This window comes from Salvia hispanica, chromosome 3 (genome assembly GCF_029641045.1).
Source record: "Salvia hispanica isolate PSC_SH4W2 chromosome 3, Shi_PSC_v1, whole genome shotgun sequence".
In the NCBI taxonomy this organism is placed as follows: Eukaryota; Viridiplantae; Streptophyta; class Magnoliopsida; order Lamiales; family Lamiaceae; genus Salvia; species Salvia hispanica.
In genome coordinates, this window is record NC_142694.1 from 11,806,747 (window position 1) to 11,828,367 (window position 21,621).

A 21,621-nucleotide genomic window follows, 5' to 3' on the forward strand; every position below is an offset into this window, starting at 1 on the left:
TGTGGGACAGAAAGTGCTCCATTTCCAGTCCTGGCTCAATCTAATGCCAGGAAAATTGAAGTCTAAATGGATCGGCCCATATACCGTCATCGGCATCCGAGCAAACGGAGCAGTGGAGATCCAGGGAAGTGCTCCGAACTCTGTTCCTTTCCTTGTCAATGGTCATAGAGTGAAAGTCTATAGGGATAATTCCGAGTTGTGTGTTGTGGACGAAGTTCCACTACATGCACTCCCTACTATCGCCTAAACAGACGGGGGGATATTCCCGATGAATTTCTGGATCAAGTGGTAGGTTAACAATTTTGAAAATACAAACTGAATCAGGGAATCTCGGGAATACTCTAAAAAATGTGTAAATAGTTTAATTACTTTTCAAACTTAGAAAATCCAAAAATATTTTCGAAGCACCAGACTCAGAAGGAAACCGATATTTTATACTCTAACCTTGACCTAGGAGTCTGGAACCTTCACTTTTTTTATATAGGACATGGTCAAGGGAATCAGCTAGAGAAGAACCTGAAGGGAGAAGTCAAGGGAAGCCTGGAGTAAGGGGTCAAGGAGGGAAAAAGATATTTTGAAAATTCAAAATCTGGCCGATATTTATGGAAGTTGTACGGTTGCTTACATCATGCCTACAACCGCACCATCTTTTCAGCAGAAAAGCAACCATCGTCTTTCTCTCTCCAATAATTCCAAATCGACGAAATCTGATTTACTCGCCCTTCTCTCTACTTTTGTTGTCTCTCTCTAAAATAGAAACCCTAACCCAAATTCAGTCCAGTTTTTTTTGCCCGATTTCAGATCTGCAGTAATGGATTCAACCCAACTCACCGGAAGTTCACAGAGCACGATGTACGACCCAACCCTGTTGGCGGAATTGACGCAGAAATTGGGGAGCGTCGAGAAAGCAAAAGAAGTGTATGCCCTGTTCGCCGCTAGCCTGATGCCGTCAGCGCGGGTCATACCACCACTGCCGATTCCGGCCGATTCGGCTGCACAACCGGCGGATATTCGTGAAGAAAGGTCGCACGATTCTGGATCTCAACATGCAGAAACTGCTTCACAAGAGGCAGAGAAAGAGGTGGCGGTGGAAGAACGACCGAGAGGTGACGGATTGACGAACGACGAAACCATGGTGGGGACAGAAAAGCAAGAAAATGAGAACCCTGAGAATGTTGCTGATGGGGAAACCCCTATTTTGGAGAAAGTTTGTGAGGGGGAAACCCCTGTTGTAGATGTAGTTGCTGAGGGGGAAACCCCTATTTTGAAGAAAGTTGCTGAGGGGGAAACCCTATTGTGGAGAATGTTGCTGAGGGGGAACCCCTATGGACTTTGGGGACGAGACCCCAACTGATTTCAGGGGCGCAACCCCTGAACCCATGAAAGAGGGGGCAACCCCAGGAGATGTCAGGGGGGAGAACCCCATTTATATTGACGGGGCAACCCCGATGTTGGATGGCGAGGGGGAAACCCCAGGAAAATTGATGGAAGAATTACAGATGACTGGAGAACCGGAGCCCGTTGTGGAGGGGCTACACTTGATTGTGGACCTGGTTGATGACCGGGAGGAAGATGTACCAAAGATAGATGAGAGGGCAGAAAGGAGGCGCACCAGGAGGAGTCTCCTCGATGAGGTCGATGACTTAGTTCCTGATGCTGCGGAGGCAGAGGAACGCCGCCTGGCCAAGGAAAGGGCGAGGAAAGGAAAGGCGGCGGCGACCTCATCTACTCGATCAAGGAAAGCTCCCTCCGTCAAGGAGGTCGAGGAGACCCTTTCCCCTATAACCGAGGATCCCTCTGTTGAGGAACAAGATGAACCCATTTCTGAGCCCATCTATGACTCTGAAGAAGCCGAAGAGGAGCCTATTCCAGGACGTCCAGAGATTTGGTTGACTAAAGAACTGTTGGAGGAGATGAGGCAGTTCGAAGATCAGAAGAGGACCGCAGTGTACAAGGAACGATGTGGCGCCGGGAAGATGGCCAAGTCGGGGAAGCAGTACAGCTCAAGGGAGCTTAAAATGATTGCATGTGACAAGGAGTTCGGCGCCTGTATCCATTCGATTGGATTTGAGTGGTTGCTGCAGCACAGCCAGGAAAAGGTGCCAGTGGATCTAGCGAGGGAGTTTTTCTCCACCTTTCGTTTGAAGAACACCACTGATCTCGACGCGGATTCTATAACGTTCAGGCTTTTTAATGAAGAGTATGAGATGAGCATTCGGGAATGGTCTCTGCGGATGGGGTTGTTTACCCAAGCCGAGGATGAAGAGGGGGCATGGAATGATAGGATGGTTGGAGTGCCGAAGAACACGCCCGGTTTCAAGGTGCAAACGGCATGGGAACTGATCACGCACCCCAAGGCGGGGACGTTTAATTCCAGCTACTCCAAGGCCTCCCTCATTGAAGACTGAATTCTCCGCTTTGCTCAGACGTTTATCAGTTACAACTTGATGGGTACCGCTAATTCAGCTCTTACAACCACCGACCTCTACTTCACATGGTGCATGGCGAAAGGTGTAAAGGTGCACCTAGGACATTGGCTGGCGCAGGCATGCCACCAAATGACGAGCAACCCTGCGCGTCATATGTACATCTGCCACCTCCTCGGCGTTTTCCTCCAGCGGAACATAGAGATGAAAATTGCCAAGACCGCTCCTTTGGTAGTCATGTGCGAACCCCCGGAGGTGTTCAGTGTTGATTATTTCTTCAACAAGGGGTTACTGCAAACTCATGGCGCCAAGACCCTCTTCTACTCGTTAGGGGATAAGGTTAAAGCAGAGCCTGAGGAAGTCGAGGAAGCCATGCCAAGTGAAGAGGTCGAAGAACTGCGCAAGGAAGTCCAGGATGTGAAGAAGGAAATGCAATCGATGAGGAGGGAAATGATAAAGGAACTTGGTGGGATCAGAAAGGAATTGTGTGGGAATCGGGAGGAAGTGAAGACCCTGAGGGGCAACATTGCAGATTTGGCGGTGAAGTGCGCCAAACAAAATGAGCGAATGACGGAAGCGATGGAGCTTTCAATGAAAATGTTGAAGTGGATGCAGCAGACGCTCCCCTTGACCCAGTCGAAGGCAACTCCTGGGTCCAGCAGTGAAGTCAAGCAGCCCATTCAGAGCAGTCCCTCCGTCAGGCAACCTCAGCAATCGCTCAAGCAGTTGATCTCCCCGGCCGTTCCCAAACAAGTTCCAGCCCCATCTAAATCAAAGTCTATAGTGAGGAAGCCAGTACTCGAACAAGCAGCACAGGAGGAGGAAGAGCTGGAGCAGCCAGCAAAGAAGAAAGTAAGAATGACCCGACCCGGAATCCCACCCCAGTCTGGCTCTCGAGGGAGCCAGCCCCAGAAGTGAATCACCATTCCATGACCAAGTAACTTTTAATTTTCATTCTTTTAGTTTTTTTTTTATTTCTGTTACCTATGTGTGTTTTATAATTGTTTGTGTCTTCTCCCACTTAGCCCACTGCGTGGTCTAAGTGTGAGAAGTTTGTATTTTCTGTTTTATTGTGTTTTTCTCACACTTAGCCCAATGCTTGGTCTAAGTGTGAGAAGTTTGTGTTTTCTGTTTTATTGTGTTTTTCTCCCACTTAGCCCAATGCTTGGTCTAAGTGTGAGAAGTTCTGTTTTGTAACCTGTTTTGTTGTTTTGCATTGATCTCTCTGTTTCCCCCCTTCACGACGATGGCTTGGGGACAAGCTTGAGTGAAGTGGGAGGGGGAGAGGAATCAATGCATTACTTTGTCTGCATGTTAAGAGTCTGTAAGTCTAAGTTTTGTCGCATGAGCCAGTGAATATAATACGGCATGATTCCCTTAGTGAAAGTAATTGAAGATAGGAGGCATTTCAACTTAGAAGCTTTTTCCTGTAATAAGCCTAGTTAATCTGAGTGAAGCGAGAACGATGGAGGATGCCTCTACTTACTCAGTTGTGAAGCCCTACTACTTAAATAACTTCGAGCTAACACATGTTTAAGGGCCGCCACTGAATGTTTAGGGAGAAGAGTTGTGAAGGAGGAAAAAATGGGAAATTGGGTTATGAAGGTATAAGCTGGACGAAGTCCAGGGTAAGGTGTTATAAGCTGGACGAAGTCCAGAAAAGAGGAGGAATGGAGGAATAAGCTGGACAAAGTCCAGGGAGAAAAAAAAAAGGAAAAAAAATATATATATATAAAAGAAAAAAAAAATAAGCTGGACGAAGTCCAGAGGGAAATTGTCTAGAAGGCAGGAATGATAATAGCCTGACCCAGGAAAAGGAGGAACTCTCATAACCCGACGCTTCAGTGGTGTAGCATTAACTTAAGAGAGAATCGATCCTAACATCCCTGGTGAGGAATGAGTGATCGAGTGAATCCAACAATCGGGTAAGTAAAAGGCTATCTTGACAAGCTGACAGATTGACTAGGTAAAGGAAGGGAAAGGGCCTATTTGGGGGAGTGCAACCTATTGAATTGACCTTAATCTTGTGGGGACGGATGCCTAAAAGTTGAAGCTAGCTCATGTATATGTGTTTACGTGTTTGTATGTTTTTTTTTTCTTTTTTCTTACACTTTTTAAGTTTTTAATTGTGTCTAGAGTCCAAGGAGTCGGTCAGGAGATAACCTTGCTTGAAATTCGCCTTTATACTTGTTTATTTCCTTCTGAACACACCTAACACAAAAAGTTAACTTTCAAATGGCGTCGTTGCCGGGGATGGATGGCGTTTATTGTTATTGCGTTTAAGGATTTGGTGTAAATATTTTAATTTCTGTTATTTTCTTTATCCTTGACAGTTTATGAAAGCAGGCTTACATTCTGGAAGTTGGGCAAGCTCATCTGGGTCAGAGAGTGGCCAATACAAGTGGCGAGTCAAGGAATCTACATCTACCATCATCACCAGATCAGGATTGTGGACGGAGGATCCATTCCCGTTCGAGTCAGAAAGTGAAAAGGAGTGGAATTCGTCGACAGAGGAGAACCCGGAGTCGTCAACAGAACCAGAGCATTCCGAGACCGAGGAGGAGGAAGACCCGAATATGGCTCATCTGCGACGGTGAACCCGCTCATGCTATAGTTTCGAACCCACGACGGAGGTCGATCGATATTAAGATGAATGTACTCGGAGTTCTACCCACTTTTTCTGGGCGTAGGAACGAATGCCCCTATAAATTGATTAAGTATATGAGGGTGAATATAACGAGTGCAATATAACACGTACATCACTTGTCAATTGTTGCTATCGGCGTGCTATATATGGAAATGTATTATATTAGTTTGTCGGGCTATATATGGAAATGTATTATATTAGAATGTCGGGCTATATATTTCATGTATTATTAGGATAGTGATGTGAGAATCATATCATCACATGATTCACATTATTACATTCATGACGAGTATTGTTTATGGTATAGTCATATCATCAGGCACTACCGCAACATTACGTGTTGCCTGATATATGGAGTATCATATTTTATTTAGAAAAGATACGCAATATTTACATGTTGGATCTTTGGGAAACTAATTTACTTCATAAAATTTAGGTTTTGTATGTTGTAGACTTGTTGACTTTTTAATTATGAATATGTATTGATCATTCAAGAAACTGAAATTGAATCAATTTTGACTATGGAGAATTAAAAGTTTTAGGAACAAAGCTGGTCTTGAAAATTGTAGGGAACTTAAATAAGTTGTGATGATTTGATTTTAATTATTAAAGGTGGAACTAAATCAAGACTAAAGCATTTTATTCGACTAAAATTTAATTAGTTAAAAATAAATTTAATCGTAAATTATTTAATTTCGTGGATATGAGTATAAAATATCCAAATATACGAGTATTTTTTTGTAAGCAGACTGAATGGTGCCATTAATCAAAATGCTTAGTATTTTAGTAGCTTAAAACATAAGTCGACGTTACAAATGGAATCTGTTTCCTAATACTATTCTATCTGTTCCATAGTAATGTAATTTTTTAGTCATTTTAATATATTTCATAGTAGTGAAATCATTTCTCTCTTTTGATACATGTCATTAATTAGTATGGTTTGTTGATATCAATTTGTTTCAAGTTTTATTAATAAAGTTAAAAAAAGTAATAAGAATAATATATATAGTATTATATAATAAATTAAAAAATTAATAAAAGCATGATCAAAATAGTACTAGTAATGATAAAAAATATTTTATATATACTGAATTAATAATTTTTTGTTTGAAATCCTAAAAATCTTAATTCACACTAAATAATATACTACATCATTTGTCTTAAATAATTGAGTCATTTACATATTTGACTAAAAAATTTATTCTAATATTTACTTTATTCTCTCTTATTTTATTAATATATTTGGTAATCCTTTATTAAAAATTAGTATGCAAAAAACAGTAATGAGAAAAAAAATACTTATAATTTAAAGGTATATTTTATTATTTTGCTCATTTCATATTAAAAAGATTCATATTTCCCACGTCCCAATTAAGATGACTCCTTTCGTTTTCCGCACGTGTTTTGAGAAAATCACAATAAATAGTTAAGTGGAGGAAAAGTAAAGTAAAAGAGAGAATAATGTAGAAAAGAGTTCCTCACGTTATTCTCTCTCTTACTTTACTTTCCCTCCATTTTAATTATTTATTATGATTTTTTCATAACACGTACGAAAAAGGAAAGTAAGTTATATAATAATGTATATACAACTATCTTCTATATTATTCTCTCTTATGTTATTCTCTTTTCACTCTAACTATTTATTATCATTTTCGCAAAACAAAGGTAAAAAATAAACGCATCCCTTGTAGCAGGACAAATTGAGTATTATTAGGGGGTACTATTATTGATGGAATAAGTATTTGAGAATGAATGAGGACAATATATCCTGTACTGTCACTATTGAAATGTTGCTGGCGTTGGGCCATATATATCATGTGCGAAGTATTATTACAAATGTGAGATGAGGTTTTTTATTTATTTATTATTTTTTTTGAAGGTTTATCAGTCTGTGAATTGTAATGACTCATGTATGACGAGGATGGATTGGACTTGGGAGTACTATTGTCTATATATGGTATAATCATATCATCAGGTTTTATCTGTTATCACAAATTGACTCATAAATAAATGAATTTTGGCATCATTGTGTGTCAGGCATGGAGTATCATATCTTATAAAGATAAGAAACGATAGAATTCATCAATTACGTACGTGTTGGATATTTGAGGAACTAATTTAACCCATAAATAAAATTGAGATATTATGTTTTTGGATTTGTTAACATTTTATGAGTATGAATTGATTATTCAATCTTACCAAAAGTTTTTTTGGCTGTTTAAAAAATTGAATCAAATTTGATAATAGGGAATCACCGTATAGCACTGATGACACGAAATCTAATGGGTTGGCCTTTAAAATTCAATTGTTATCTAGAATTTCGACTTATTTGGCGAGCCTATTTTTCATTCGAGAGTAATGCTCTTATTGTCCTTTAAAGTGCAATTGTTATCTATAATTCCGACTTATTTGGTGAATCTATTTTTATTCAAGAGAAAAATAGGCAGAAAAAATAGTCAGAAATACTAACCAACGTCAATAGGTAACCATAACCAGAGGTAGATTAATAACTCAAGCAACATTCATTTTATCTTCTATATCCCTATGCATTTGCACTATAACAAAAAAATCATATAAAAACACTTTTTAATACTATTAAGAACGTTAATTTGTGTGCTTAAATTTACCATCACTAACGCTTACTAAAATGTCCTTATTATTAGTTTTTCAACTAAAATTATGAATTTGAAAACATAATACTCCGTATTAAATTATAGTATAGTTTTAATTTTCTCAATTCTGTCATTGTGTTATATATCTTGCGGAATACTAGAATGGATTACGTCAATTCTTTAGGAGAAAAACACATCTAACTTTTGTATAAATTGATAAAAAGAGATCTTAACAATATCTAACTAAATTTTATTGAGATATTAATAAGGATTTTATTTTATTATTATATGTGTCCATATTATTTTCATTTCATTAGTGCGTTAAATACACATTTTTTTATCATGTGATACCATAAACATTTATGGGCAAGCAATCGTGCGGAAACAAACAATTTCAACGAAAAACCATTCATTTTTTTTCCATTTGGCCCTGACAATAAGTTAGGGGTATCTTTTGATCAAGTAGATACAGCATATCAAGGCATCTCCAACGGAGACGCAAAATGCATTTTGCAGTAGGATTAACTTTCCAACCATCCTTCTAATTCAAACTCATCCTAAAATTTTAATATTTACATTTTTCGACAGTACAAACCCATCGTTATATATGCACTATTCACAAACCCAAAAACATTTCAAAATTGCATAGAAAGCCATAATTATTTTGTATTTCAAAAGTGAGTAATTGGACATAGAATTTTTTTTAGTTTTAAATTAGTGAAAATGTTACAGTAAAATTACTAGTGTTTAATACTGTATTAAGTCATGCAATTCAATCTCCGAGTATTGGGCTAAAAGAGCCGTTGGGGCTGGGTGATGAAGTGAAGAAGTGAGCTCAAGATTTGAGCTGCTGGAGCTAACCTGGTAAGCGGTTATATCTGATTTTCAGCTATTGGGAGTTACTCAGTTTCTCACTTGTAATCACATAGTACATATATTAGCCGAGAAAAGGATTGAAGTTAGAGTAGAACACACAACACACACACAACTTGATACTTTAGCCTTTGCTTGTGATTAGTTGAGTGGGTTTCAATTGTTGAGTGGATACACTTTTAATTCGTTGTGTGCATTATCTTTACGTTTGAGAGCATGTGAAATCGGTGATACAAACCTTACACATTATAAACTAGAAAATAAGTTTAAACCAAAATTTGGTTTAAATAGTTGGAGATAGTCTGTATGATACCCTCACATTATGTTCTTGAATAATAAAGAAATTATTTAGATGACAAAGATGGATATTCTGGTCCTATATATTTAATATTCCTTTCGTCCTATAAAAATATGAACAATGGGTAATGTTAGGATTAGTATGCTGAAAAGCATATTTTGAGCATGCTGCACGGATAGAATTGCTTGTATACAATAAACTCTACAATCCACTTTTAACCTAAGGCGAGAAGAAGTAATTTTATCCATTGTTGTTTGCTTATGCATTTATAAGATGTTTCTCAAACATTTAAATGTATAAGAAACAGACAAGTCTAATTCTTCTACATAGTAGACTGGTCGTGAGCGACGTTCACAGAAGCAGAAGGTAACGCGGTTCTTCGTAGAAGATAAATAGAATTTCACAACCTAGAAAGGCTTTGGCTATCTATCGTGAAAGATTGCAATGTCAGTCCACATTTTTCCTTACCTTAGGAAATAAACGACATTGGTGTGGTATAGCACTAAAGGATCTAACAGTTGAGATAAGTCTTTCTTGATATTTACTGAAAGAAGAGGTCTCGGTGATTTTTATTTCTTAATCATTGTTGACATAACATTGAGCATACGGTATTGATTATGCACTACTTTGATTTATCAAAATGGTGCGGATTTTTCGCAATCCAAGAATCCCGATATCTTGGGTAGTGGTGATCAATGTCTAGATGTGCTAGTATTGTTATAAATCACGTGCTGGGTGAGTCCAATTTGATAATATTCTCGAGAGGTGTTCGAAAAAGGTTTTATAATTCAGAAATCCGGTCGGTTAGAATTTATTCCAGAATAATATATAAAGATTTTGAACTAGATAACTCATGGAAAAAGATATAAATTAATTAAAGTCAAATAGCAGACTTAAAATAATTAATGGATATTTATATCTTAAATACGGAAAGTAATAAATTATAGAGGTAAAGCCCGATTACTCGTAATTTGGGATTGGATGGGCAGTCAATATTATTATACTATAGTGGATGATATATAATAATATTCTGTTTGGATATGAATTAAATTGGGGCTCAATTTAATTAGTAAAAGTCTATCAATTTTGGCTCAAGTCTAACCTCCATGGATCTCTAATCTAGTCCATCATAACTCTATATAAGGAGATTAACATGAGATTTTATTTTTGAAAATTTCGTTCTCCCCTCTCCGTAGTGAACGCATTTTTCAGTTCTCTCCAGAACTGAAATTTTGTCTTCTTTCTAATCAAGCCCTTTTTTATTCAGACATGATTTGCCCACATAAAGGTCATTATCTGAGTTCGAGATACAGATTAGAAGGTTCGTGGTTGAGTATGAAGAACATCACGTGGAGAAGGCGCAATCAATCGTCGATTCTTTGGAGAATCAGATCGGTAATTCTAAACCGTAGAAATTCATGAATTAGGATTTAAATTCCTTGTACATGAATTATTTGCGTGCTTGTATGCAATTATGTGTTTAACATGTGAGTAATTGATCCATAATCAGTCAAATGGATCTGTAGATCTGATTTATTTATTTATGCATGTATTCTGTTGTGCAAGGGGCTCCAAGCCCCAACAGGTATGGCATGAGAATTAAGATAAAATTGGTAAAGTAAGAGAGATGAAGGAGAATGGTATGGTAAGGGTGTCTCCGGTGGCGCCCCTCCCACTAGGACGTCCACTAGCCCTTCCCACAAAAACTGTCTGCCACGTCAGCACTAGCCCTTCCCATTTCACTAGGACTTCCCATTGCACTAGGACTTCCCACTAGGACTTCCTGCAACAAAATTAATAAATTTACAATTAAAATTAAAATTTACGGAATTAAAATTTACGGAATTAAAATTTTGACACGAGCCGTATTTATAGAGTTTTTTTTTAAAGAAAAAATTAATTTTCGATGGGACATCCGACCGGGACGTCCGACCTTCGCCACAGTGGCGGACGTCCGGTCGGACATCGACGGGAGGGGCGAGGCCATCGCAGGGGCATACGGGAAGGGCTTGGCGGCCGTCCCGCCCACTATGGCGCCCGTCAGGTCACCCGTCCGCGACGGGCGACGGTGGAGACACCCTAAAGTAAGAGAGAGAAGAATGGTCTAATAAAGTAAGAGAGAGGAGGTGAATGGTAGTTAAAGTAGTGTTAGTGGATAGTGAAATTCTATATTATTAAATTGATATATTTTTTAAAAATGAAATACACATATTTTTATGGGACGAATGAAAATGGAAATTGCGATTATTTTTTAAAAATATAGAAAGTTCATAATGATTGTATATAATTATTGGTCTCTCTCAAAGTTCATATACAATATTGCGTATCCTTTCTTTTCTCTACTAATATCTTAATATACTCTTCTTAATTTTCTATAAATAGCTATCAGATTTTCTATATTCTCAACTCACCAAGGGAGATTCGGATTCAAATTACAACAATGAGATACATTATAGCTATCATCCTCTTTCTAGCACTGGTATGTCCATTCCTCTATGTCCTAATAAATTGATCATATAGTATGTATGAACTTTATGAGCTTCTTATTATAGTGTTATAAACATTATTTTGATCAATTTGCTGACCGAAAAAAATGCAGATTTGTAGTATCAATGCAAGGAAAAATGGAGGGGAATATTGGCGGGGTATTGTGAAGGGTCAAAAAGTAGAAGAAAATGACTGCCATACATTGGGGAAGACATCAATCTTCGATGTCAAACCTAAATATGAGGAATCTTCTGCAAAGGACTTTGAGGGAAGGGATGACACTGCTAGTAATGTCAACCATATTGGTTTTGTGAGAGAGTTTGAGCCGAGACCTAGCGTTACAGCCTATGTTGGTAATCTCAAGCCCGAGGATGAGAAGTCTTTTGTAAGAAATTTTGAACCTAGGCCTAGTGTTACTTCTTATGTTGGTAATCTCAACCTTGAGGATGAGAAATCCTTTGTAAGAGATTTTGAACCTAGGCCTAGTGTTACTTCATATGTTGGTAATCTAAAACCTAGAGATAAGAAATCTTTTTTGAAAGATTTTGAGCCTAGGCCTAGTGTTACCTCTTACATTGGTAATCTTAAGCCTAAAGATGAGAAGTCTTTTGTGAGAGATTTTGAGTCTAGGCCTAGTGTTATATCTTATGTTGATAATCTCAAGCTTGAGGATGAGAAATCCTTTGAGAGAGTTTTTGAGCCTAGACCTAGCGTTACATCATATGTTGATAATCTCAAACCTGAAGATGAGAAGTTTTTTGTGAGAGATTTTAAATCTAGACCTAGTGTTACATCTTATATTAATAATCTAAAGCCCGAAGATGATGTAACTTCCAAGAAGGAGAAATCTTATGATGGAGACTTTGAACCAAAATCTAATGCATTTGGGGCCAAGGAAGATGAGTGAAGATGAATCCTCTGTATGAAGTTTATGTTGTTATGTGTGTGCTCTTATGTCACCTATCGCTAATGTATTATGGTGCATAAGATTATGGTTTTCGAATAATGTTTAGTCATGTACGATATTTAATATGAATAGAAGTAAAAAGCTGTCGGTTATGTTCTGTTATATTTAAATCGTATGTTATCATTAAATTAATGATCATGCCAATGTATGAGGTCGTTAGTAGTAATTTAATTTGACAAATCGACAGGTGAAAGTATAGAACATAATATGCAGCTATGCCTCCACATAGGCATGGACTCCACGTGTATGCTCATGGAGTCCTTAAATACAGCCCTTTTCCCTTCATCTTCCTCAACAAAACCACTCCAAAACCAAAAATGGCAGAACTAAAAGCAAGCATCGCCGCCGACGCCAAATTAGAGATGTGGAGCTACGCCTTGGGCTTCACTCCCATGGCCCTTGTCAAATGCGCCATCGATCTCCAAATCGCCGACGTCATCGACTCCCACGGCGGCTCCATGACGCTCCCCGCCCTCTCCGCCGCCCTCGCCTGCTCCCCGCCGGTCCTCCGCCGCATCATGCGCTACCTCGTCCACCGCCGCATCTTCTCCCACACCGCCTCCTCATACTCGCAGACGCCTCTCTCGCATCTGCTGATGAGAGGCGCCGCTGACAGCATGGCGGCGGTCGTCCTTCTGGAGAGCACGCCGACGATGCTGGCGCCGTGGCAGCGCCTCAGTCTGCGTGCTCGCCAGGCGGACGGATCGCCGTTCGAGGACGAGCACGGACGCGACATCTGGAGCTTCGCCAATGCGAATCCGGAGCACAGCAAGCTGATCGATGATGCCATGAGCTGCATTGCCATCGCGTCCGCGGACGCGGTGGCGGATCAGTACCCGGAGGCTTTTGATGGGATTTCGTCGCTGGTGGATGTTGGTGGCGGCGACGGGACTGCCCTCCGGATTCTGGTAAAGGCTTTTCCTTGGATCCAAGGGATCAGCTTCGATCTACCTCACGTGGCTAGCGCTGCGCCGCCTTGCGACGGAGTGAAGCATGTTGCCGGAGACATGTTTCAAGCTGTTCCCAATGCTGATGCAGCTTTTCTCATGGTTTTCACACTTATCTTTATAATTTCTCCATTAATTACTTTCTCCATTAATTACTCTAATATATGTTTTTATACTAGCAATTTGTTTAACTTTGTGAAGAAAAAATATGGTAAAAGTTAATAAAATGTGGGTCATATTTTATATTAGTATTAATTTATAATAGTTGTGAGTAGAATGTGAAATGAGAAATTTTTTAGGAGTTAGCTGAATAAGGAAATAGTATGAAACATTGAATTGGGACTAGATAGTATACTCCATCCATTTTTTGTTAATAGAGATATTCCACAAGTGGATGGTGAATAAAGTGAGAGTGAATGAAGTAAGAGAGATGAAGAGATAATAAAATAACAGAAAGTGTTACTTTTTGTCAAATATAGCAATGACTCAATTATCTTGGAACTTCCCAAAATAGAAAAACGACTCGATTATCAAGGAACGGAGGGAGTAGTGAAATAGTGAAGCGAAGCTAAAAAATACTTTTCTTGGCCTTTTTCTATGCATCAAACACTAATATATTTGTGTAAAATACATATAGTCGGTATTGCACGATTGGAACGACGAGGAATGCATAGCAATATTGAGAAAATGCAAGGAGGCAATTAAAGAGAAAGTGATGATCGTGGAGGCGGTGATCGGGGAAGAGGAAGAGGAAGAGGAAGAGGAAGAGGATAAGTACAGCGATGTACGGCTAGCGTTAGACATGGTGATGTTGGCTCATACCTCCGGGAAAGAGAGGACTTTGAAGGAGTGGGAATTTGTAGTGAAAGAGGCTGGCTTCAGTAGGTTTACGGTCAAACATATCAAGGCCATTCCAGCAGTTATTGAAGCATATCCTTGACCATCACTACTTCTATATAACCTTGGTAAAAATGACGTTGGATTGTTGGTCTTTATTAAATGATGATATTGTATCAAATGAAAAATAATACTACTCGAGTACTAAAAGTAAAACATCATTTTTTATGGGGTATCAAGCTGGTAGGTACGTAATACTCCCTTATTCTGTCATTAGAAGTTTCATTTGAGTTTAGCATGAATTTTAAAATATACTATAGAAAATGGATGGAAAAAGATAGTGGAATGTGAAACCTATTTTTAAAAGTAAACTGAACTCCCAATAGCGGGCGGACTAAAAAATAAGTGTAACACGTATTGACGAACAAACAAAAAAAGAAAACTAGACAGACCAAGTAATAGCGGATATAAAGAGTAACAATCATGTTGCATACGTGCAATTCCTTATATAATGTACAATATAATTAGCTCAAAATCGATCTATATAGTTATGACTTATGACTTCCCATCTCACCCAGCAGTGGATGCAGCCCCTCCGACCGGCTAATTACTTCATAAAATGCCATGTTCTCCCCCTCCTTTTGCTGCCGCCGCCGCAGCCGCCTCGAAGATGGATATGACTGGGGTCACAGTGGGCTATTCCCAGGACCGTATCGGTCATGCAGAGGCGGAGGACAAGACTTACTACAGTTGTATGAGAGGAGAAGAAGATCTGTTTTGTATTTTAGTCGTTGGGCTGGAAATGTTCTGTAAAGGGATTGGGCCTATATTCCATTAGCCTATATAATAGTATAGGTCTATCCATGAGACACTCGCCTTAATACCAATAATTTCATTAATTCCGATCATTGCACCATTAAATTCAATCAAGTCAATTAATAATTCTAATTTATGTATTATATTAATGTGTATTATATTAATGTGTAATTACGTGTTATGTTACTTATGTATATATGAAAAAGTGGGATTAATTGCTAACTCAATCTTTAATAAATAATTATTATTAATTTAAGTTTTTTTAAATTCTAGTGGTCTGGTCTATATATTGTCATGTGGAATTTAATTGTATTATTTTTTAAATTTAAAAAGATAAAAAAAGCTAAGATTCTGAATCAAATTGTCAATGTGGTGTACATATCAATACAATTGATATTGTATATGCATTATATTGACAGATTATGATAATTATGTTGGCATGCGTAGTATGCTTCTTGAAAAAATATGAAAAAAATCATATTTTTTTTCCTTCAAATTTTGACATCAGAACATATGCAACTGAGATCTCGTTATAATTCTTATAAAATTACCTTTAATTTTATTTATGTTGTGACATTAATACCCCTAATATGTGGAGTATTTACATTGTATTAATACTCATGATTAAATGAATTTATGTCGTGATTTATTGATTCAGTGCCTAGCATTTAGTTGTAGTTAGCAATTTAAGAGCGAGTTAGCAATAAAATGCACCATTGTATATGAATTATTATAATAAATTTATGTATTTATTATTTTTATTATTAGGTTGCCTTATACTCCCTCCGTCCACAAAAATAGATCACTTTTGTCATTTTGGGACGTCCACAAAAAATAGATCACTTTTTAAAAATGGAAAGTTTATCTCTCGTACTTTTCTCACTTTTTCTTCCCTCTCTCATACTTTACTCACTTTTTCTCCGCATCTCTCTTATTTTACCAATTCTACATTAAAACATGTGCCGAACAACAATAGATCTATTGTTTATGGATAGAGGGAGTATATTTTTATCTTTACTTCCTCCCTCATCTATTATGTGTCTCAGTTCTTCACTTTGGTTTGTCACTTATTAATTATCCTACTTTATTTTTATTACTTTTGATAACGAATCATATATTCTATTAACCCATTCGACTCACATTTTATTATAATATTAATATTAATATCACCACAAAAACAATAATTTGACAGACAGAAATTTTGCCGGTAATTAACACGTCGGTAATTTTTATTACCTTATTAGTTATTACACACAATATCCATAGAAAGCATCACACACACACCCACCACACATAAATTACATATCATTACATCGATAAAAGATGATACTCATATTTGTTGAGACATGATCGGGACCCAAACAAAGTTATCCGCCGGAAAGAAATGGCAAACCGGAGTGGAACCGGGTTCAACCCCGAGCACCCGAAACGCAACATGGTTTGGGCCCCACTGCGAAGTATCCATGTGACAAACCGCGATAGCCTCAACTGCATCCCCATTCTCCCCCGCCAACGACACTCTGTAAACCCGGTTATCGCTCTCGTGGTAATGGCAGTAGAACACCGTGTACGCATACGGCATCGTGTGGCACGACACCATCTTCGGCGACGGAATCCGCCGGATTCCCATGATCCTATAATTCTGCACAGCCACGTCATCGGATTCCGATCGCTTGGTGTGGTAAGTGGAGACGGCCTTGGTTGGTGTGTCGGGGCCGAAGATGGATTCGATGAATTCGGACATGGATTGGGAGGATGTGGCGCAGAATTTCTGCTCCCCTGGGATCGGATGGCGGTCGCATTCCTCCAGCGTGGCGGCCATGGCGGTGGCTTGAGGGGAGGAGGAGGGGAAGTAGAAGAGGCGCAGGATTTCGGGGAGTTTTTGGGAGGAGAAAGGGAGGGCTTCGGCTTCTTCTTTGGAGAGGAGGTGAGTGAGGGAGTCGGAGAGTTGTCGCTTTGGGAAGTTGATTTTCATTGTGTTTCCGAGTTTGAGATTCTCCGGGAAGAAGAAGATCGCTAGGGATGGGTCGGGATCGGTGGTAGCATGGTGGACATGGTGCATGTGAGTGTTGTCGCCTTCGGATGAACCCTAATCATAAAAACTTCGAGTGAAAAAAAATGTGAATTAATTTAAAAAATAAAGGTTTTAGAATGGAGAATAGATTACCAGTAGAATAACCAGATGAAGCAGGAGAGTGCTGAGAACAAGTTTTGCATACATGGTGTGATTGACTCTAATATTCTTTGGGTGAGAATGTTTTTTTGGAAATTACAAGTTCATTTCAAATATAGGTTTCTTGTTTGAAAGGTTTTGTTTTGAATAGTCCTCTCGATAGACTGTAATCAATTAGGATTGATAAGTTTGGACACAATAATTAAACAAGCCGGTAACCTATTTGTTTATTATTATTATTATTATTATTATTATTATTATTATTATTATTATTATTATTATTATTATTATTATTATTATTATTATTATTATAGTGAACTATATATATTTTCAGTATCAAACACGGTACTCAAATTTTAAAAATATCACCACACGTTCATAGACTTTGATTTAATATCGTTGGAGAAACTTTTACACTTTTTAGACGTTTTTTGGTCTAGAATACACTTTTACATTTTCGCCTATTGACGAAAGAAAATTTCAAATAAATTTTTAAATTGAACAATATTCTGAATTATTATCTTAATATTATATAATTGATGTATTGTACACAAATTTTATTCTATCCTTCCTATCACAAATAGACTAAGATACCCTTAAAGGGCTGGAGGGTATTTTTGATAAAATATACATACAGTGCAAAGGTTCCTACAACGATATTAAAAGTTTGAGTATCACATTTAGTAACAATCTAAAGTTCAAATATCAAAAATATAATTCACTTTTTATATTAATGAATTATTTGAATTGCTTAGTTTATCTCCCGCTGTTCGCTAATAGGAGTCTCGTTTTTCCATTTCTATCTTCCTGCGAATAGGAGTCTCAATTCATTATTATTATCAATGGTAAAGATGTCTCACATTCCTCTAACTCATTCCACTCACATATCATTTATAACTAATACTCTCTCTTTCCCAATTAAGTTGAGTCGTATTCTTTTTTAGATGTCACAACTAAGTTGAGTCATTTCCTTTTTTGACAAAAACAAAACATTCAATCACTCTTACTCTATTCTATCACACACTTTACTCTCTCTTTATTTTTCCTACTTTATTTTTCTCTCCTACTTTTCGATACAATTTCTTAATTTTTGTGCCCAAAAGTTTCGACTCAACTTAGTTGGGATGGAGAGAGTATATACAAATGAGACTTATATTTCACTAACTTTCTTCCACACACTTATCTTTATATTTATTAAAACTCGTATTAAAAAGAAATGAAACTCCTATTAGCAGACGGAGGGAGTATAAGTTAGGTTTTATCTGAGTCTGGACAGGCTAAGATGATATCTACAACCTGTTGCTTATTTTTTTTATTTAAAAAGATTTTGGGGATTTTCAGAAAAGATATTATGAATTGAATAAGAATATGACGGTGAATGAGGACAATATATCATGTACTACCATCACTTGTGAAATGTTGCTGTCGTTGGGCCATATATCATGTACATTATTACAATAGTGAGGTGAGTGAGAATCATATCATTATCATCACATATATATACATTGTGTGAATTGTTATACTATGATTCATGACGAGGATGGATTGGACTTGGAGTGTACAAAATATTACGAGTACTATTGTTAATGGTATAGTCATATCATCACGCCATGGCAGTTACTATCACAACTTGACTCATTAAAATGCACTTAAATAAATGAATTTGGGCATCATTTCGTGTTGCATGAATATATCATTGCCGGCGGCAAACATTGACATATAATTTATTTAAATTACTATATAAGATAGAATCCTCAATTACGTGATACATGTGATAGCTGAAGATTCTATCACCTTGATGTTATCTAGTGAATTAACCTGTTCTTTCTCATATGTTTATGCAATTTGTGGCGTGTATTTTATGAATTTGGATAAAACATGCTTTGTCATATTGATTACTACTAAAAGATGGTTAAAGGCTGACCAATTTGGTTATCAAATTGATCATTCGTGAGAAAATGTGACTGATTGTTTAAGGTTTCAGTGCGAAGCCTCCATCATTATTAATAAAAAAACCAGTCATTGGCCACTTTGCCAGCATAACAAAATGTGCCCAAATAATAATTAAAAAAGATAATTAAATAATTAATTTTTTTCAAATTTTGAAAAAATCGGATTTCAATTTGGGCCGAGAGGGGTACATGGCATAATAGTCCACCCCTATTAGTTTAACTGTAACGCCTAATCGCAACACATCCCTTAGTTGTCTCATAATTGTGATAGAGGCTTCGCATTGTGAATGCTCTAAAAGTTAGTGGTAAAAACCACACGTTGTTTATAGGTGGGGCCCCCTCTCAAACTTTTACATAGAGTATCCGTCCCAAAATATTAGACTCACTTCTTTTGAGCACAAGAATTTAGGAGGTGTTGTTTAGTGGTAAATTTTTACCATAAATAGACATGGCTAAAATATGTTGGGACACCCCAAAATGGTATACGAGTCTAATATCTTAGGACGAAGGGAGTAGTATTTTGTTCAATAAATTTGCAAATTTATTCAAATTTCCTTATAAATACTCTCTAGCTCCCAGATCCTCAAAATTCTCTCATGTATGTTTTGCTCCTTTTAAGTTGAATTCTTGGCTCAACCCCTATTGAGGATGGTATTATAATTTACTAATTGATAAAGGATAACATCAATAAATTTTTTATTTTCTAATAATTCTTAAATTGATATTGCAAATTGAATTAATTTCAAAATAAATAAGAAAAAAAAAGTTAACATTTTGAATTAGAGATCCAACCGAATTAAAAATAAAAACGTGTATTTTTTTTAAAAAATTGAAATGCATTAGTACGAACATATGGTTAATTGATGTCATTTGGGAGTATTATACTCCCTCCGTCCCAGATAATTTGATCTATTTTTTTCATTTCGATCAGTCTCACATAATTTATCTCATTTCACTTTTATCATTTTTGTCTACTAACTCATTCCTACTCACATTTTATTATAAAACTAATATATAAAAGTAGGACCCACATTCCACAAACTTTTTCAACTCACTTTTCATTACATTTCTTAAAACTCATGCCCGGTCAAAATGAGACGAATTATGCGGGACAGATGGAGTATTTTGTTATGGTCAACTTCGTGAATTGTGTGATATACGTTATATTCACAGGTTGATTTCTATTGTAATAATTAATATTAACTTTGTATTTTATTCCTTGTTTGTAATACATAGTACGACATTGAATAAACTTTTTATATCATGTAAAATGACACATAATACAGACCAAAATAAATTGGGGTTAACATAGAGTTTTAAATTATAGACTAGTATAATTAATATTATTATTGCTAATAAAATATGGAACTCGTGTGTTTTGCTATAGCCGAATAACATCATTTGAATTTTGAAAATAAATGTAAATACATGGACGCAATTTATAAAGTAAAGGATATTTATTTTCAAGAAATTGAAAATATTAGTAGACGTCTTTTTTTCACGTGATTTGCGACAAAAAAATATGCGTTTCAAGGTGTACGAGGATAAGTTGATATTTCCAAACAACCTTGATTTCCACTGGAATAATAATAAGCAGAATTCAAAGAAAGCGAAATATGTCGCATAAATTCGTAGGACACGAAACAACAAATGTGACACGTAGATTTCTCGGCTAGTATTATCATTACACCGAGGAATGATATGCTACATACTTATGTGAATACCACTCTCATTTGACGTATGTTTAACGTTGTTCATTTTGATTTGCATATTTAGTTTGATTCTAATACATTAAAAAATGTTATAAAAAATTTTAATTTTATTAAATTTATAAAAATCAAAGCTCGATTTGTTCGTTTTCTCTATAATTTTAAATAAATTAATAAAATAACAAATCAAGCTAAATTTGATTTTTATGAAATTTGTGAATTAATTTTCAATACCATTTTTAATATATTAGAATAGAACTAAATCTATAAATCAAAACGAACAACGCGAAACGTGTATCAAACGAGAGTGGTCCTCACATACATAACAAGCTTACATAAGGTATGTAGCATATCATTCCTCCAATTACATACGTTCGCTCAAAATTTGCAAATTGGATTTAGAGATTTGGAATTGAGAATATTAATCAGATCAAATTATTCCTATCAAGATTTATTATTTGTATCTCTATATATTATAAATATAGGATCGTTATCAATAAAAAAAACATGTCATTTTTCATTGTTAGCTTTAAGTCCGATTAATTTGTCAGACTAGCTCAAAACTTGAATTTAAATTTTTAACCGGATAAAATTTAAGCAGATTAATCTATATTCAATTAGCTTGTAATCAAATACGACTGATCTAAATCTAAGGGGTTTTTGGTATGATGGAATGGAATGTGATTCCTACTTCCATTCTATTCATTTGCTTGGTATGATGAAATGAATGAGTGAATGGATGAAAATGCAAAGGAAATACAAGAAAATTGACACTTTATTCCGACCTCCATTCTATTCAACTCTCATTACATTCCATCATACCAAGCATGCCCAATGATTTAGCTCGATTGACGTTAATAATGTAAATCTTACATTT

General features: G+C 36.6%; 3 protein-coding genes across 4 annotated transcripts; 2 read left to right on the forward strand and 1 right to left on the reverse strand.

Moving 5' to 3' along the window:
- Positions 1-8,176: 8,176 nt before the first annotated feature.
- LOC125209241 (uncharacterized) lies at positions 8,177-12,412 on the forward strand. The gene is made up of 4 exons (XM_089067881.1): positions 8,177-8,549; positions 10,124-10,251; positions 11,239-11,335; positions 11,456-12,412. The coding sequence occupies exons 3-4, from the start codon at positions 11,297-11,299 to the stop codon at positions 12,248-12,250; spliced, it is 834 nt and encodes a 277-aa protein (XP_088924007.1). The 5' UTR covers positions 8,177-8,549; positions 10,124-10,251; positions 11,239-11,296; the 3' UTR covers positions 12,251-12,412.
- Positions 12,413-12,514: 102 nt separating this feature from the next.
- On the forward strand, positions 12,515-14,993 carry LOC125215716 (acetylserotonin O-methyltransferase-like). Of its 2 annotated transcripts, XM_048117237.2 has the most exons (3): positions 12,515-13,359; positions 13,895-14,222; positions 14,676-14,993. In XM_048117237.2, the coding sequence occupies exons 1-2, from the start codon at positions 12,526-12,528 to the stop codon at positions 14,195-14,197; spliced, it is 1,137 nt and encodes a 378-aa protein (XP_047973194.1). In that variant the 5' UTR covers positions 12,515-12,525; the 3' UTR covers positions 14,198-14,222; positions 14,676-14,993. The 2 variants fall into 2 exon arrangements, with proteins under 2 accessions (XP_047973194.1, XP_047973193.1); XM_048117236.2 differs by lacking the exon at positions 14,676-14,993 and having other exon boundaries at positions 13,895-14,310.
- Positions 14,994-16,109: 1,116 nt separating this feature from the next.
- LOC125212805 (BURP domain-containing protein BNM2C-like) lies at positions 16,110-17,242 on the reverse strand. Its single transcript, XM_048113063.2, has 2 exons — positions 17,078-17,242; positions 16,110-16,999 (listed from the first exon to the last, which is right to left on the reverse strand). The coding sequence occupies exons 1-2, from the start codon at positions 17,129-17,131 to the stop codon at positions 16,241-16,243; spliced, it is 813 nt and encodes a 270-aa protein (XP_047969020.1). The 5' UTR covers positions 17,132-17,242; the 3' UTR covers positions 16,110-16,240.
- Between the last annotated feature and the right edge of the window lie 4,379 nt (positions 17,243-21,621).

Coding starts and splice junctions, on each gene's coding strand:
- LOC125209241 (XM_089067881.1), top strand. CDS start 11,297: ATGAGATACATTATAGCTATCATCCTCTTTCTAGCACTG. Junction 11,336..11,455: donor TCATCCTCTTTCTAGCACTG/GTATGTCCATTC, acceptor AAAAAAATGCAG/ATTTGTAGTATCAATGCAAG.
- LOC125215716 (XM_048117237.2), top strand. CDS start 12,526: ATGCCTCCACATAGGCATGGACTCCACGTGTATGCTCATGGAGTCCTT. Junction 13,360..13,894: donor CTGATGCAGCTTTTCTCATG/GTTTTCACACTT, acceptor AAATACATATAG/TCGGTATTGCACGATTGGAA.
- LOC125212805 (XM_048113063.2), bottom strand. CDS start 17,131: ATGTATGCAAAACTTGTTCTCAGCACTCTCCTGCTTCATCTGGTTATT. Junction 17,000..17,077: donor TTCATCTGGTTATTCTACTG/GTAATCTATTCT, acceptor TTTTATGATTAG/GGTTCATCCGAAGGCGACAA.